We start from the raw sequence: 14,372 nt of genomic DNA on the forward strand, positions 1-14,372 counted from the left end.
GCATGAGCTCTATTTATTCGGAAGGAAGTCCTAGGGGCTTTACTGCCAAAAAATTATTGCTCATTGGCAAAATTGAGTTTGGTTCCAGACAGTGCTTTTTTTCTTTAAAAAAATGTTTAGGGGTACTCCCATTTTCCTACTCATATTGAAATACTGCCCCTCAGTGAGGCCAAACTTAGATTCACAAAATGTTTAGGGGTATGCGTACCCTTGCGTAACCCCCAGACAAAGCACTAGTTCCAGGACTAGCTTGTTTGGTAAACAGACACCACCCAGGTCCAACATCTATGTCATTTGAAATGGGTTTGTGGGAAGTGGGGTGTTTTGGTTCCTTTTTATTGTGTACTGTATCTTGTGTTCTCATTTTGTATTTTTATGTTGTGCACCACTCTGTGATGTTCGGATGAAGGGCCACATACAAATTTAAGAAATAACAACAACATTTGAGTTTTGGCTCTGCAACGTGCGGTTTCCAGATTATATACTGTTGGGGGTGTATTAAAAATCGTTCAATTAGGAACGCCCAAGGAATCGCAGAGACAACACATTGCAGAGAGGCATTTCGTTTTCCTCGTTAGGACTACTGCATCCGACACGGCCTCGGTCCGGGCTGATCGGGACCCCTTTTGGTGCCAAAATAATCGCGCGAAGCGATGGAGCCCCGGAGCCTCTCTTGGCGCAGCACCGAGATGCGCTTCTACTCCGCGGCCGTTAGGAAGCGCAATGCGGAGGCGGCGGCGACGTTTCGCTGCCTTTCCAAGCCGAGGAAGGCGAGGGCTCTCTCTTCTTCTTCCCTGGCGCAGAGGAAGCAGAGAGCTTGTTGGGTAAAGAGACGGTGCCCGTTTGGGCTGCCGCGGGCTCCCTCTGCAGTTCCCGTCCCTCGGCTGGTTGCAGTAGCAGCAGCAGGCTCGGCCCCGCGCTCGCTCCCCAGCCTCTCTCGCCGTCCGAAGAGGCCCTTGGAGAGCGAGCGACCCGGCGCCCTTGCAGGAGAGCGCGGCGAGAGACATGGCCCCGGGCGCCTTCCCCGGGCGGCGGCTGCTGCTGGCGCTGCTGCTTGGCGGCGCCTTAAGCCTGGCCCCGACGGCCGCGAGCGCCCCGCCGGCCGTGCCTTGCCAGGCCCCGCTGCAGTGGGAAGGGCGCACGGTGGTGTACGACCACAGCACCGGCAGGAACACCCGGGCGGCCGTGTCCTACGACGGCCAGAACCAGCGCCTGCGGATCCTGGAGGAGAGGAAGCAGCTCATCCCTTGCAAGAAGTAGGTGCAACGCGCCCGGCGCAGCTTCTCCCGTGCGCTCTCGGGGGCGCAGCAGCTGCCGCGCCGCGCGGGCTCCGGGGAGGGCTGTTCCCCCCTTGGCCGCGCCTTCCGTGGGGTGGGGATGGGGATCCTCTTGCCACCAGCCAATCGCGGCTCCCCTGCCGCTGTCTTGCGTAGGGGAGCGTGTGGATGATGCGCGATCCCCCGGCCGAGCAACGACGACACAAGCGCACCAAGTTCCCCGGCCACGCTGGGCGCGATTCTCAGGGCTGCCCTTCTTCTCTGCAGGCTGCTTGAATTTGGGGGGCTGTCGTTGGAATGTAGCTCGTGAAGACCCCCAAGTCGGGGAGGGTTTTGCGCAGGAGCTCCTGTGGAGCCCCCGAAACGCAGGCGGTGTTTTCAGGGACGGGTAGCTGAGATCTTGCAGGGTGTGGAACAGGCTGTTGACAAGCGCAGATTGCAGCAAATCGCGCGCGCGTGCTTTTCTCCTGTTTTGGATTCCAGCCACCCACGCCCCTTTCCAGGACACTCCATTTCATCAACCCTTACCCATGCACCCAGTAGAGATCTAAGTGACTGGAAAGACTCTACACTTACTAGGCTTTTTCTTTAGTTACCCACAACCCCACTTAGATCTCTCCCAATTCTCCCACGCAAAGCCTATTTTTTGCAAATTTAGAGATTCCCTCAAGCCTCTGTGTGGATGGTTCCATTTTGGCCATGTATGGATTTATGATGGTGACAGATATTTGTGTCATTACTTTTGACCAGAACCACAATAGTCCACCTATTGTAGAGACAGAGTCAACACATGAAAATATTAACCAGTTTTCCCCTTCTGAGTTTGTACCTCTGGTACCCTAGGCAGCAAGCAAGGAAGAGGCCTGTCGTTCTTGCAGGATAATCTGAAATATATTACTTGTCTTTTTCCCCCACATCTTTTGCTTCTGCAGTTCTTCCATTCAGAACATTTTTCTGATAATTTAATAGATACTTAGAAATGCATCGGATGCAAAACTGAGTCCATCCAATCACATCACACTAATTAATATATGACTCTGACATTTAGCATATTTCTCTCAAAGCAGTTTGTTTCACAATATTTATATACTGCTTTCCAGCAATAACGGTTCTCAAAGCAGTTCACAGTAAATCAGATTTAGAAGCGGAGAGTTATAAAAAAAAAATTCCATAATTAAATTTCATGGAATAATTAACTGCTGTATGTTGAGCTTGGTGATTTGAGAATGTGATGGGCTGGTCAGACGCAGGAAGGGTCAGGGCTAGGATTAGCCTGTTCCCCCCCCACTCCCTCCCAGGCCTCCACAGCTAGAAGCCGCCAGCATACTTGTGTCAGTCTTCCTTCAGATCTGATAAGGAAGCACCATATGGCGGAGTGAAAATATAACAGCAAATGTCTGGAGAGCAGAAGGTACCTCTCAAAACAAACAGTGTGTGAGCAGGTGTCTCTTAAGTTTCTTAAGTTTAAGGATGTGTTATAAAAGGTGCAAATAGTTTCTCCTCTATTAAAAGTACAGTAAATAATAATAATAATAATAATAATAATAATAATAATAATAACAATAATAATAATAATTTATTATTTATACCCTGCCCATCTAGCTGGGTTTCCCCAGCCACTCTGGGCAGCTCCCAACAATTAAGAACAGAATAAAACATGAAATATTACAAACTTCCCTAAACAGGGCTAACTTCAGATGTCTTCTACAAGTCAGATAGTTGTTTATTTCCTTGACATCTGATGGGAGGGTGTTCCACAGTGTGGGTGCCACCACTGAGAAGGCCCTCTGCCTGGGTCCCTGTAACCTCACTTCTTGCAGGGAGGGAACCGCCAGAAGGCCCTCGGAGCTGGACCTCATTGTCCGGGCGGTGGAGTGGAGTGGAGGTGGAGACGCTCCTTCAGGTGTACAGTTCTGGGTCAGAAAATGTCACATTAACTTCAGCCGCTTAGGATTACATCTGAAATATTGTTTGCTCAATTGTGACTCAGCGGTTTTTGCCTCCTGGTAGAAGAAGCCGATTCTTCCTACACTACTAGCAATTCCTACCAGTTTCAGCTGCTTACTCTTGAGAGTTATCCATGGATCACAATATTTCTCTGCAGAAGTGTGAACACCGCCCACCTCTGCTTACTAGAGACAATGCACTATTGTTTACACCAGGCCCGTCCTACTCCCAAGAGACTGCGATCTACTTCCAGCATAACAAAACTGTCAGTGATCTACCCATTGTCATTGAGGATTGACCAGAGTTGTTGAGAGTTTTCTGGGGGGGGATTGACCAGAGTTGTTGAGCTTTTTTTGGAAAGGATTGACTAGAGTTGTTTTTTAAAGGGGAAATGATATAAATTACTCAACAAAAACTGTGCCATTAACTAACACATCCAACGTTAAAAACACTCATCATATTCCCAAACGCCAAGAGAAAATGCCTATTGCCGCCCACTTGGCATGACGGAGGGACAGAGTGAGGGGGGCAGAGGACGGAGACATTCATTCCCCAGTTTTTTTAATCCTACGATCGATCAGGATCAACGGGGATCTACCTGTCGATCGCGCTTGACTGGTTGAACATGCCTGGTTCACACCAATCCAAGAATGAAATAGATGATTCAAGAGCAGCTGATCTTTCACTGGCACTCTTTCAACTTGCACCAGGTTCCCAAATTGTAGATCTGTAGTATGGTTGCTAGAAGTTAGTTACCTTGGAGACTCCATCGTTGGAGGCCCAGAATGGCGGGGAAATCAAGGGGGGAATTGAAGTGAAGTGAACTGGTGGCATAACTTCCTTCTTGACCTTTGCAAACAATGATTGAAAGGTGGGTGGTAGATTTAATTCACCAGTTTGTGAAGGGAAAGTAATTTGGTAAGAGGAGCATTATTGATGATTATACTAGTCAGTTCTGGAAAACTTTGATCTTGGGAGATGTTGAGTCATTCTGGCCATTGTCCAGCTAAGCACTCAAGGATGGGACAAACTCTGCACAGTTTAATGGAAGATCTGCCAGCTCTCTGGCACTGCTTTCTCCAACATCAGTCAATTTGGCTCGGCACATAATCTGGTAGAGATACATGAATTAGTTTGTGGCAAGGACTATGAAAGAGCAGGAAATGGAATACCAGCATCCCCGCTAGTGCAGAATTGAGAGAACCCAACTGCTTAAAACTTTGGCAGTTGAATAAAACATTATTCTTTAGCTCCAAGGGACAGTTTCTACAATCAGCTGAATCATGGAAAAGATTACCAAGCTGTTGGTAGAGTTGCATGTTTGAGTGCTCTCCCATTTCCTTCACATTGAAAACCAGTATGTCAGGGAGAAGGGTTCAGCCTCTCCCTCTGCCTTGTCTTCCTCTATAGGTCTGAAGTGAAGTTTCTTTTGTTTGTGGGGTGGATTGTTCAAACATACAGAGCTCTATCTGCAGCCTAAAGTGATACAGTAAAAGGTCAAGGTAAAGGGACCCCTGACCATTAGGTCCAGTTGCGGACGACTCTGGGGTTGTGGCGCTCATCTCGCTTTACTGGCCGAGGGAGCTGGCGTATAGCTTCCAGGGCACGTGGCCAGCATGACTAAGCCACTTCTATGTATCTATCATCTGTCTGTCTGTCTATCTATCTATCTATCTACCATCTATAAATTTTTATTAGTTTTTTTAACATATCATTTTCAACATTAATTAAACATACTTTTACATCTTATACAATTTTTTGACTTTCATCATTCACATCTGAAAATTTTCCAATCTATCCACTTAATATACGTTTCTTACTTTCATTATTACCTTTAAATCTCATATCTAATATCTCTATTCTTTCTCTGCTTTGCAATATTTCATATATTTCTCCTTACGAAACTTCTTGTAGTCCTACTAGCGTAATTTGTTGATTACAGTTGCTCTTCGAATAGCTCATATATTTCTTCCAATCTTCTGTAAATCTCTGGTCCCGCAGGTTTTGAATCCTTCCTGTCATTTTGTCTAATTCTGCATAGTCCATTAATTTTGTCTGCCATTCTTCTTTCGTCGGAATTTCTTCTTGTTTCCATTTCTGGGCTAACAATACTCTTGCCGCTGTTGTTGCATATAAAAACAATTTAACATCTTGTCTATTAATATCCTCACCTATAATACCAAGTAAAAATGCTTCTGGTTTTTTTTTTAACATATGTGGTGGGAATGTAAGAAAGTAAAAAACTTCTGGGAAATGATATATAATGAGATGAAAAAGATGTTGAAATATACATTTTTTTAAAAAACACATGACTAAGCTGCTTCTGGTAAACCAGAGCAGCACAAGGAAACGCCGTTTACCTTCCTGCCGGAGTGGTACCTATTTATCTACTTGCACTTTGACGTGCTTTCGAACTGCTAGGTTGGCAGGAGCTGGGACTGAGCAATGGCAGCTCACCCCGTCGCGGGGATTCGAACCGCCGACCTTCTGATCGGCAAGCCCTAGGCTCTGTGGTTTAGACCACAGAGCCACCCGCGTTCCAAAGTGATACAGTCTTCATCGATTATTCTCCTGATCATATAAATTGGCTCTGGGGAGGTATAACTGTTGGTTACTGGTCGTTGAAGTAGTGTGACACTTGGGGTAACTGCATTACAGGACAATGTGTTTATTTTACAACAAGTAACTTTCTGGTATCCTCGGATGATGTCCAAGTAACAATATTCAGGTCTGTATAATGTATGGGGAAAGGGCTGGTCTACAAGGTGAAAGAAATATCACATTGTATTGCTCTCTCAGGATATCAGGGGCATGTGGGGGAATCACGTGTAGCAGCCTCTGTAGAAATCTCTGTCAAGATTTCTGGCTAGCCTTCTTGACACAATAGTTTTCTATGCGTGGGAAGTATCTCACAAAAGACAACTTTTAAATATGTGATGGATTTTGTACACACACACTTTCTGACATGCCATGGTTCTGGAGGTAAAAAGAAAGAAAGATGCTTATTTCTGAAAGTTACCACTTGCTTGCAACATGCAGCCTGTCCTTTCGGAAAGGTGCCACTAGTCTCAGCCCCAGTCTCTCCCCCTCCTTTATGAGACCCTGTAAGTTCCCTCTTTGGCCCTTTTATCAGCACATGTGGGACCAGCATGGACAGCTGGCCCTGATGAATACTTGAGGTTCCCAACCCCTATGGTTGTAATTCGTGGGCAGTCATTTAATTTTATCCTGATTCTAATTTTTAAGCTGTATTTTTAATCAATTGTTTGATTGTGTATTTGATATTTGGTGTTAGACGCCCTGACCCGGTTTTGGCTAGGGAGGGCAGGGTATAAATAAAAATTTACTTACTTACCTACTTACTTACTTACTAAGCTGCAGGGCAAGCAGGTTTCATCTGAAATGAAAAACCCACACTATCCTCTCTAAAATAAAAACGTAGAGATGGAAATCAGTATCTGCACCAGGGATAGCTAAGCCCTGATTCGGGGGCCTAATCCAGCCCCAAACTACATTTTTCTCCCCAACGCCACTGATTTCGGTGGCAGCCACAAAATTAATAATACAGTAGACCTGGTCTCTCTGCCCAGCCCAGCATCCTAACAGGGATGAAGATTTTCCCTGCAACACTCATCAGATCTGCATGGAGCAACTGGGTAAGGAGTACCTGTACATGTGTGTGTATGCGCACAGTGCATGGAAGAATGTGGCAGTACCCACTGCTGGCATGCAGCCCTCAGAAGAAGAATGCAACTTTCAGGCCAAACAAGTTAGCCTATGGTTACCACATTTTTTCAATGGATCCGGGGACACTTTTATTTTTTATTTTTTGAAGCTGAGTAGCAACAGGGAATCAGTAGGGGGGACGGTGAGGCAAAAGACCCTGGGCCCAAGCACACATGTATATTGTATAAAGGTGCAAAGCCCTTCTTTATGTGAAACATAAAGAGTTTTTAAGAAACTGGGCAACAGCTGCCCACCTGCAACTCCTGAGCCTCCCCCGAACAGTCAGAACAAAGGGGGAAGGGGGCAGGAGATCTGTACCACCAGACGTCCCCAGTTCCCCTTCGGCAGTGGCGTTGGCAGCGGCAGTCATATGCATACATCATATGGGGACTTCCGGTGAGGAAAAATGGCGGGCTCCACGGCAGCGAGCAGTGAGCAGCTCCTGAAGCCAGCCAGAGCCAACTGTACTACCAGGCTGGCTCCGGGCTGCTGAGGCTGCCGCTGCCACATTTCCCGGGGACAGATTTGCAAATTGGGGGACATTCTGGGGACGGAATTTGTCCGGGGACAGATTTGCAAATCTGGGGACTGTCCCCAGGAACTGGGGACATCTGGTAACCCTAAGTTAGCCACCCCAAGCTATGCTCGTGACACACTGTGTATTGGGAGCTGCACTCTTCATGATTTTTAAAAATAGATTGAGCTTATTGCCGCACTTTTAACTCTGTTTACTAAGAGCATAATCCAAAATCGACTGAACCAATTGATTCAAATCACCTCGTCTTCAGATTTGCATTTTGCTTTGGGGTGGTTTGATGGGTGGGATTATAGTAAATGGTCTTCGCCTTATATTTGGAGAGGGAACACAGTAAATATAGATTTCTGAACTCCCCCTAGAAAGGGTGGTGAACTGGAGGCGGTCAATAGTAGCAGGTGTCTGAAGACCTAGAGTGAGATGCTTAAAGGTTGCCTGCGGTCTTTTGATTGAAGTGGGGAATATGGGCGATAGGAGGAATGTGTCTGAAATTGAATCTGGAGTAAGGATTCCAAAGGCGCCAGGTTCTCCGAAAAGAGCTCAAGGGAAAGATACAAAGATGTCCTTTCCTGTAGTATCCGTCAGAAAGAAACCCCAGAAGAGGTGCTCAACTCTTCAGGCAGAGGCGGAAAGATAATATTGGTGATTATCAGAAAACCTAGTCTGCAGCTCAGGACTATGAAGTGTATTGTGTGGTGCACATGAATGAGAAATATACAGTTGCTAAAAATGAGTAAAACTGTTAAGTATCACTGGATGAAAACCATTAAATCTGGTATTCAACAACCTTCAGTTGCTCAAAATACGCTTTCTCAAGTTACACTCTCTGACGGGGCTGTATCAGATTTGACTGTACCTTGTTGGGTAGGACTGGACAATGGAGGTCTCCCTTGCTAATCCTGACCCTGTAGCTCTGTCTACAGCCCAATTTCCTCTACTTGACTGGTTGTTTAATTCCCCAACTCTCCATTTTCCCATTTATCGTGCTTATTAAGTTGGCTTGAAGGTAGTTAGAGGATTCTGTGCTATGGTTGCCTAACAGCTTTTCTCTTGAACCGGAGAATAGGGCTGCCTCTGAGCTGAAGCAGGCACACGTGTGGCTAACCTGTGACGATAGGAACGGAGATAGTGGAAGGGGCATTGAGAACAATGTACAGTACGGGGAAACCCACGCTTCTTCTGCTTCTTCTACCACAAAAATTCTGATATTTGTGAAAGATCCAGAATGGATCACCAATATTTTCACTTGTCTGGCATGTGCACAAACATAGTCATGGTTTATGTGGGACTCTGTTGATGAGTGTAGTTTGTGGCCTGTTTTGCACCATTTCCCTTCCAGTTTGCAAGCCCAGTTCAGAGGAGATGAGGGAGTGGGGAGACAATTTTCTTTATTGGGAGATACTTAAAAGTAGCCAGAAGAGCAGTCTTAAAATATACTGGGTTTTTGCAACTGGATATTCCAAGAGCGGGTCTTTGAACTTTTGCTTCATTATGCCCCACTGTACTGACCTTTCCTTCTAGTTTCCTGCTACTATTTAGGCTCAAAATTGCATCTGTGCAATGCGTGTCTCGCTCTTTAGGTTTTACCTGACTTGCTTTTGAATTCATGTCATCTAGCAAATAATAAAAGTGTGCTTTAAATCTGCTTAGGGTTATCTAAACACGCTCAGTGGGTTCACTGACCTTTCCCTGACCAAGAGAGAGCTTGTACCAGTGACAGGCTATATTTTTAAACCAATATTATTTACAGGTCTTGTCCCCCTTGCTATTATTTCTTGGGCCTGTCCTTGGGTGAAAAATAAATGTGTCATTCTTGATTTTTACTCACACCTGCTTCCTTAATACAATTAAAACTAGACTTTTTGTTTCTTTGAAATAGAAATGTATTTTTAGCTAGTCTATAATAGTAAAGGAAGTCTGTGTGTTTAGGCACCAGTTGCTTGCGAATATTTTTGGAAGCGTTATTAACAGATAATGTTATGTATATATTGAAAACAGTTAGGTACTTCTTTTCAGGTGAAACTCACAGAGCAGTTTACGTAAATGAAAATATTAATGCAGTAAGCAGCAATTATATATATAATTATAATAATTTATTATTTAAACCCTGCCCATCTGGCTGGTCCATGGGTTGACCCAAGACTCCTTGGAATTGTAGTCCGCCAACAGTGTTTAAACTCTCCTATTTGAAATCCCTCCCCGCCCCCAAGAACTACACTCCTAAGGGCTCCCATCTCTGGGGTCGATGTGCACAATCTGTCACGTAATGATGCACACCCAAGAATTCACAGATATTACCTTTGCTCTTGGTCTGCTTCTTTCAGGTTTTTTGAATATATCTACCTCTATAAAGACACGGTGATGTTTCAGATTGAGCAAGTGACAAAGCTGTGTTCCAAGATTGCCTTGACTGAGCCGTGGGATCCTTATGATATTCCCGACAACTCAACCTACGAAGATCAGAACTACATTGGAGGACCTGGGGACCAAATTATGGTACAGGAATGGTCTGACAGAAAACCAGCTAGGAAATGTAAGCATACTTTGGTTAATAAATTAATTGGGAGGGGCCTTTTCTCTTTTTGAGAGAGAGAGAGAGGTTATCTGATGGAAATGGATCACAGAAGGGAAACATGTTGTTATTGGTGTATTGTTTGACATTTGATATGGTTTAAAATGATTTTATATGTTGTAACTAGCTGTGAGAAGATAGCATTTTTGGGCGCCAGTGCCTGTGTGTAACCAGGGTTCTGGTTGTCCGTGGTTATACCTGGTTAAGCAATTTAAGTTTATAATCCTCTGCAGATCCAAGAAGAGCTCAATTAGCATTGACTTTTAAGTTGAAAAACAGCTTAAATTTAAAGCAAGTCTCTGTATCTTTTGGGGCCACAATTCTCCCAAGAATTTCTGCAAAGCAATCCCACAGAAACTGATGGGAGTTATTTCCAGACCAAACGGGTTTGAGGATTGTAGCATTAACCCTTCATTTGGAAAAAAAATTGACTTCTTCTTGCTGGCATAATGAAAACTTGAAAATTATCTATGCTTCCCCTATATAAACTCATACTTTGTGCTTTGTTACAGTTGAAACCTGGGTTGGCGTTTATACAGTCAAAGACTGTTACCCAGTGCAGGAGACCTATACCAGGAACTACAGTGTGACCACCTCCACCCGATTCTTTGATCTAAAGCTTGGGATAAGTGACCCATCTGTATTCACTCCTCCCAGCACCTGCCAGACAGCACAACCAAACAAGATGAGCGATGAATGCTAATCATGGAGATTGGCTTCTACATGCAAACATATGTAATATAGTTATCATGAATCCTCAGCTGCTGATGTCTTAACATGGTGGTTGCACTTTGCAGAATGGAGGGCTTTGGGAATGAGATCTCTCGTTGACTAGAAAAAGTGAGAAAACCCATCTCTCCACCAGAGTCTCATTCCAATATTGTCCTCATATTCTACACTTAACAGTGAAGCATTTGTTTTAGCTGCCACATTTTTGTTGGAAGAACTTGTTGCTTATATTTCCCAAGAGACACATTGTGCTCTTAAAGCATATTAAAATATCATGTGCATTTGCTCGTTTTGGAGAAGTGAGCATACTTTATGACATGTAGCAGGGAAGGCATTTCCATAACGTGCCACCATTAACCGATTATGTAGAGAGATTTCCTTAACGTCTTGGAAGTAAATGAATTTGCTTTTGGGGTGAAAAAATCAAGAATAACTATTCATATAATAAGGGACTGGTGTGATACTACAGTGATGCCTAAGTGTTCTTCTACCTTCTACTGCTTTCATGGGATCTGATGGGAGTTCCTTCTCATTTATGCACCCTGTATTAAATATGCTTTGTTAAAGCAATGTTCTTTTGAATTTATGCAAAAAAGGATTGCTTTACTTGTTTAACAGTCTCTCATTGAAAACCTATAGAGCTGGTGTCTTGTCAGAAATATATATTTGGCAACATTAGATATATTTAGGATACAAGTGCACTGCACCCAATGAATATATATATATAGTATTTTTTGTAGTTATTTGTAGTTAACCTCTGCCAACAAACTTCAACTGTTCAACAGTCCCTTGCACTAAAGTCTGCTGCTATTCATTAGCTTTGTTTTATTTTTAGGATTGTTTTAATTTTGTTGGCATTTGTTTGTAAGTCTTGTGTGAGTTTGGTTTTCGTCAGAGAAAGTATGGTGCAAATAAGTCAGTGGGGGGCGCTCTTGGAATTGCAGGGGCCTCTGTGTGCTCAGCAGTCAGTCTGCAGAGCTCCAGACTAAGCTGAGCATCGGTATTATTTTAGACGTCTCAATGAAATTGGGGGTCATTTACCCTTACTGGCTAGGAAAAGAAGACCATCTTTTGTCAAGAAAGCAGCTCCTTTAGTACATATAAGAACTAAACACCCATCAGTGGTGACGTAGATCATGGGTAGGCAAACTAAGGCCTGGGGGTCGGATCCGGCCCAATCACCTTCTAAATCTGGCCCATGGATGCTCCAGGAATCAGCGTGTTTTTACATGAGTAGAATGTGTCCTTTTATTTAAAATGCATCTCTGGGTTATTTGTGGGGCATAGGAATTCATACAGTATATTTTTTTCAAAATATAGTCCGGCCCCCCATAAGGCCTGAGGGAGAGTGGACCGGCCCCCTGCTGAAAATGTTTGCTGACCCCTGATGTAGATCTTCTGTAGCTCTTCCCTCTGTGTGTGATTGGTCAAGGCCTCCTGTGCCTTCCTCCCAGTCTCCGCATGTTCACTGGAAGCATGAAGGAAATTCAATCCATGCACATGACACCCAGGCACATAGCACCTGTCATTCCTTTTGCTCAACACATCAAGGTTGGAAATGGGGCTTCAGGCGCAACCCTGAACCCTAGTCATGCACTGACTGAAGTTGTGGAAGGGGAGGAGAGAACAGGGTCCGTTCTTGCATCAGACAGGGTCAAAACGAGAGTGCTTATCAGTGCCTTTAAATATGACGCTTGTGTGTATTACTATATAACGCCATTGCACTTTATGGAGTAACAAAGACATGCCCTCAGCCTGAGCAGTTAGCAATCTAAAATTTGAAACGGGGGAAAGAGGGGATAAAGATGGCGGATGAGGGTAATTGGGAGCATATGCTTACTTTGGTCACACATGCTTGGCTTTGCCATCACAGGTGTTTTCGGGGAAAGATTTGAAGGAGGAGAAAAGCACAGATAAGTGGTCTAGGATGGAGGTTTAGCTGTGAGAAAGAGAAAGGGCAGAGTTATTTGAGATAGCAGGAAACCTTCAGGCAACTGAGAACAGCGACGTCGGTGGCTTTTATTGCAAGGAAAGGGACCTTTTGATGGATCCATGAGGATTTCAGGAAGGCTCTTCCATGGTCTGAAGGTGAAAAGAGACGAGTGGTTTTGGTGGCAGAATTCTGGGTGGAGGTGAGAAGGCCAAGGTGTGGTACTAGAAAATCGGATAGGAGGTTGTGACAGTAGATGAGGAGGGAGATTAAACAGGTACCATATAAAACAAGGGTGACGAACTGCTAGCCTGCAGTATGGGGCTTCTGTTTCTGGCTTGTGAAAAGCCTTCTGTTGGAGGCCACACATACCCACCCACCCCACCAATTGGGTTTGTAAAAAGCCATCTGTTGGGGGTTTGCCTTTCCTGTGTGCTGTGCCTACTTGCCCAAAAGGCTGTCCTGCCGCAGTTTGATAATGGGCGGTGGCAGGGGGAAGCCTGTTTTCCAAGGCTAATTGTTATGGAGGTGGAGAGGATCTTCCTGGAGAATGCAGTAGAAGAAGCTGGGGATGATGGGAAGGAGAGACCAGAACATACTGTGGGGCGTCTGGTTGGCATCGGCTGTAATACAGAAATAGTTTTACAAGTTAGTGGCCTGCCCTAAACAACTTAAGCAGCACAGCATATATAATAATCTGTCAAGTTATTGACGCATAAATTCAGGTAGTATTTGCTGAAAGCAGATGGGTAATAAACATACTCAAATGTTTATCATTTTTCAGATGCTACTACTAATAATTTCCTCATTCATGAGCCAACGTGTTAATGCTAATGTTTATTATTATTATTATTGTTATTTGTATTTAACCTATGTGGCCAATGTATTTTTGAACCGCCTTGTGTGTAGCAATATAGAAAGGCGGTATACAAATTAGAAGTGAAATGAAATTAAATGAACAAATAGCACATTCTGTCAAGACAGAAAACATCTCCCCTTCATTAACGTTGCAAAATGTACTAAGAATCTTGATTAAAAGCTATAGAACTGAGTTTTTGTGTGTGATGGTTTTCATATGATACACCACTGCTCCATGATATTGTAGATTAGGGAGATGATGGTTCCTATCTCTTGATGATAATTGTTCTTAGTTTGTCATAATAATCATTCTAGCTAGTTTATTTTATGCACCTTTGAATAAAACACCTTTGAATAGTGCAAACACCTTTGAAAATGTTGCAGTGGGAGCTGGGTAAGATCAATATAGACTCTCACCTAGGGAATCAAGTCATGGATATATTTCTCAGTTCTGTTCTGCCAACTAAATAAAGGTGTGTGTGTGAAAGCATGGAGAAGGTTGCACTTATCCTTTGTCCAGATTTCTGATGATTGCATTTGTCTGGATCCTAGGAAGCCCAGACGCAAGTTTGGTGAGAGAACCCCAGCAGATACTTAATGTTGCTTAACATGTAGCAAAGGAAAGTATGGAAATATACACTGTAGAGCCTTTAAAACGTGCCCTTTCTATTGTACAGTGGTGCCCCGCAAGACGAATGCCTCGCAAGACGAAAAACCCGCTAGACGAAAGGGTTTTCTGTTTTTCAATGCGCTTCGCAAGACGATTTTCCCTATGGGCTTGCTTCGCAAGACAGAAAC

At 44.2% G+C, this 14,372-nt stretch overlaps 1 protein-coding gene across 1 annotated transcript; it reads left to right on the forward strand.

Annotated features, from left to right (window-relative positions):
* Positions 1-620: 620 nt before the first annotated feature.
* On the forward strand, positions 621-14,064 carry EPDR1 (ependymin related 1). Its single transcript, XM_053410034.1, has 3 exons — positions 621-1,256; positions 9,810-10,018; positions 10,570-14,064. The coding sequence occupies exons 1-3, from the start codon at positions 1,006-1,008 to the stop codon at positions 10,758-10,760; spliced, it is 651 nt and encodes a 216-aa protein (XP_053266009.1). The 5' UTR covers positions 621-1,005; the 3' UTR covers positions 10,761-14,064.
* The last annotated feature ends 308 nt before the right edge of the window (positions 14,065-14,372 follow it).

The sequence above is a fragment of the Podarcis raffonei genome, chromosome 12, assembly GCF_027172205.1.
Source record: "Podarcis raffonei isolate rPodRaf1 chromosome 12, rPodRaf1.pri, whole genome shotgun sequence".
NCBI classification, from domain to species: Eukaryota; Metazoa; Chordata; class Lepidosauria; order Squamata; family Lacertidae; genus Podarcis; species Podarcis raffonei.

What these genes read in the sequence shown, in the direction of transcription:
- EPDR1 (XM_053410034.1), top strand. Translation starts at nt 1,006, where the DNA reads ATGGCCCCGGGCGCCTTCCCCGGGCGGCGGCTGCTGCTGGCGCTGCTG. An exon ending in CAGCTCATCCCTTGCAAGAA is followed by an intron (nt 1,257 to 9,809) that starts GTAGGTGCAACG and finishes TGCTTCTTTCAG; the next exon opens with GTTTTTTGAATATATCTACC. An exon ending in CAGAAAACCAGCTAGGAAAT is followed by an intron (nt 10,019 to 10,569) that starts GTAAGCATACTT and finishes GCTTTGTTACAG; the next exon opens with TTGAAACCTGGGTTGGCGTT.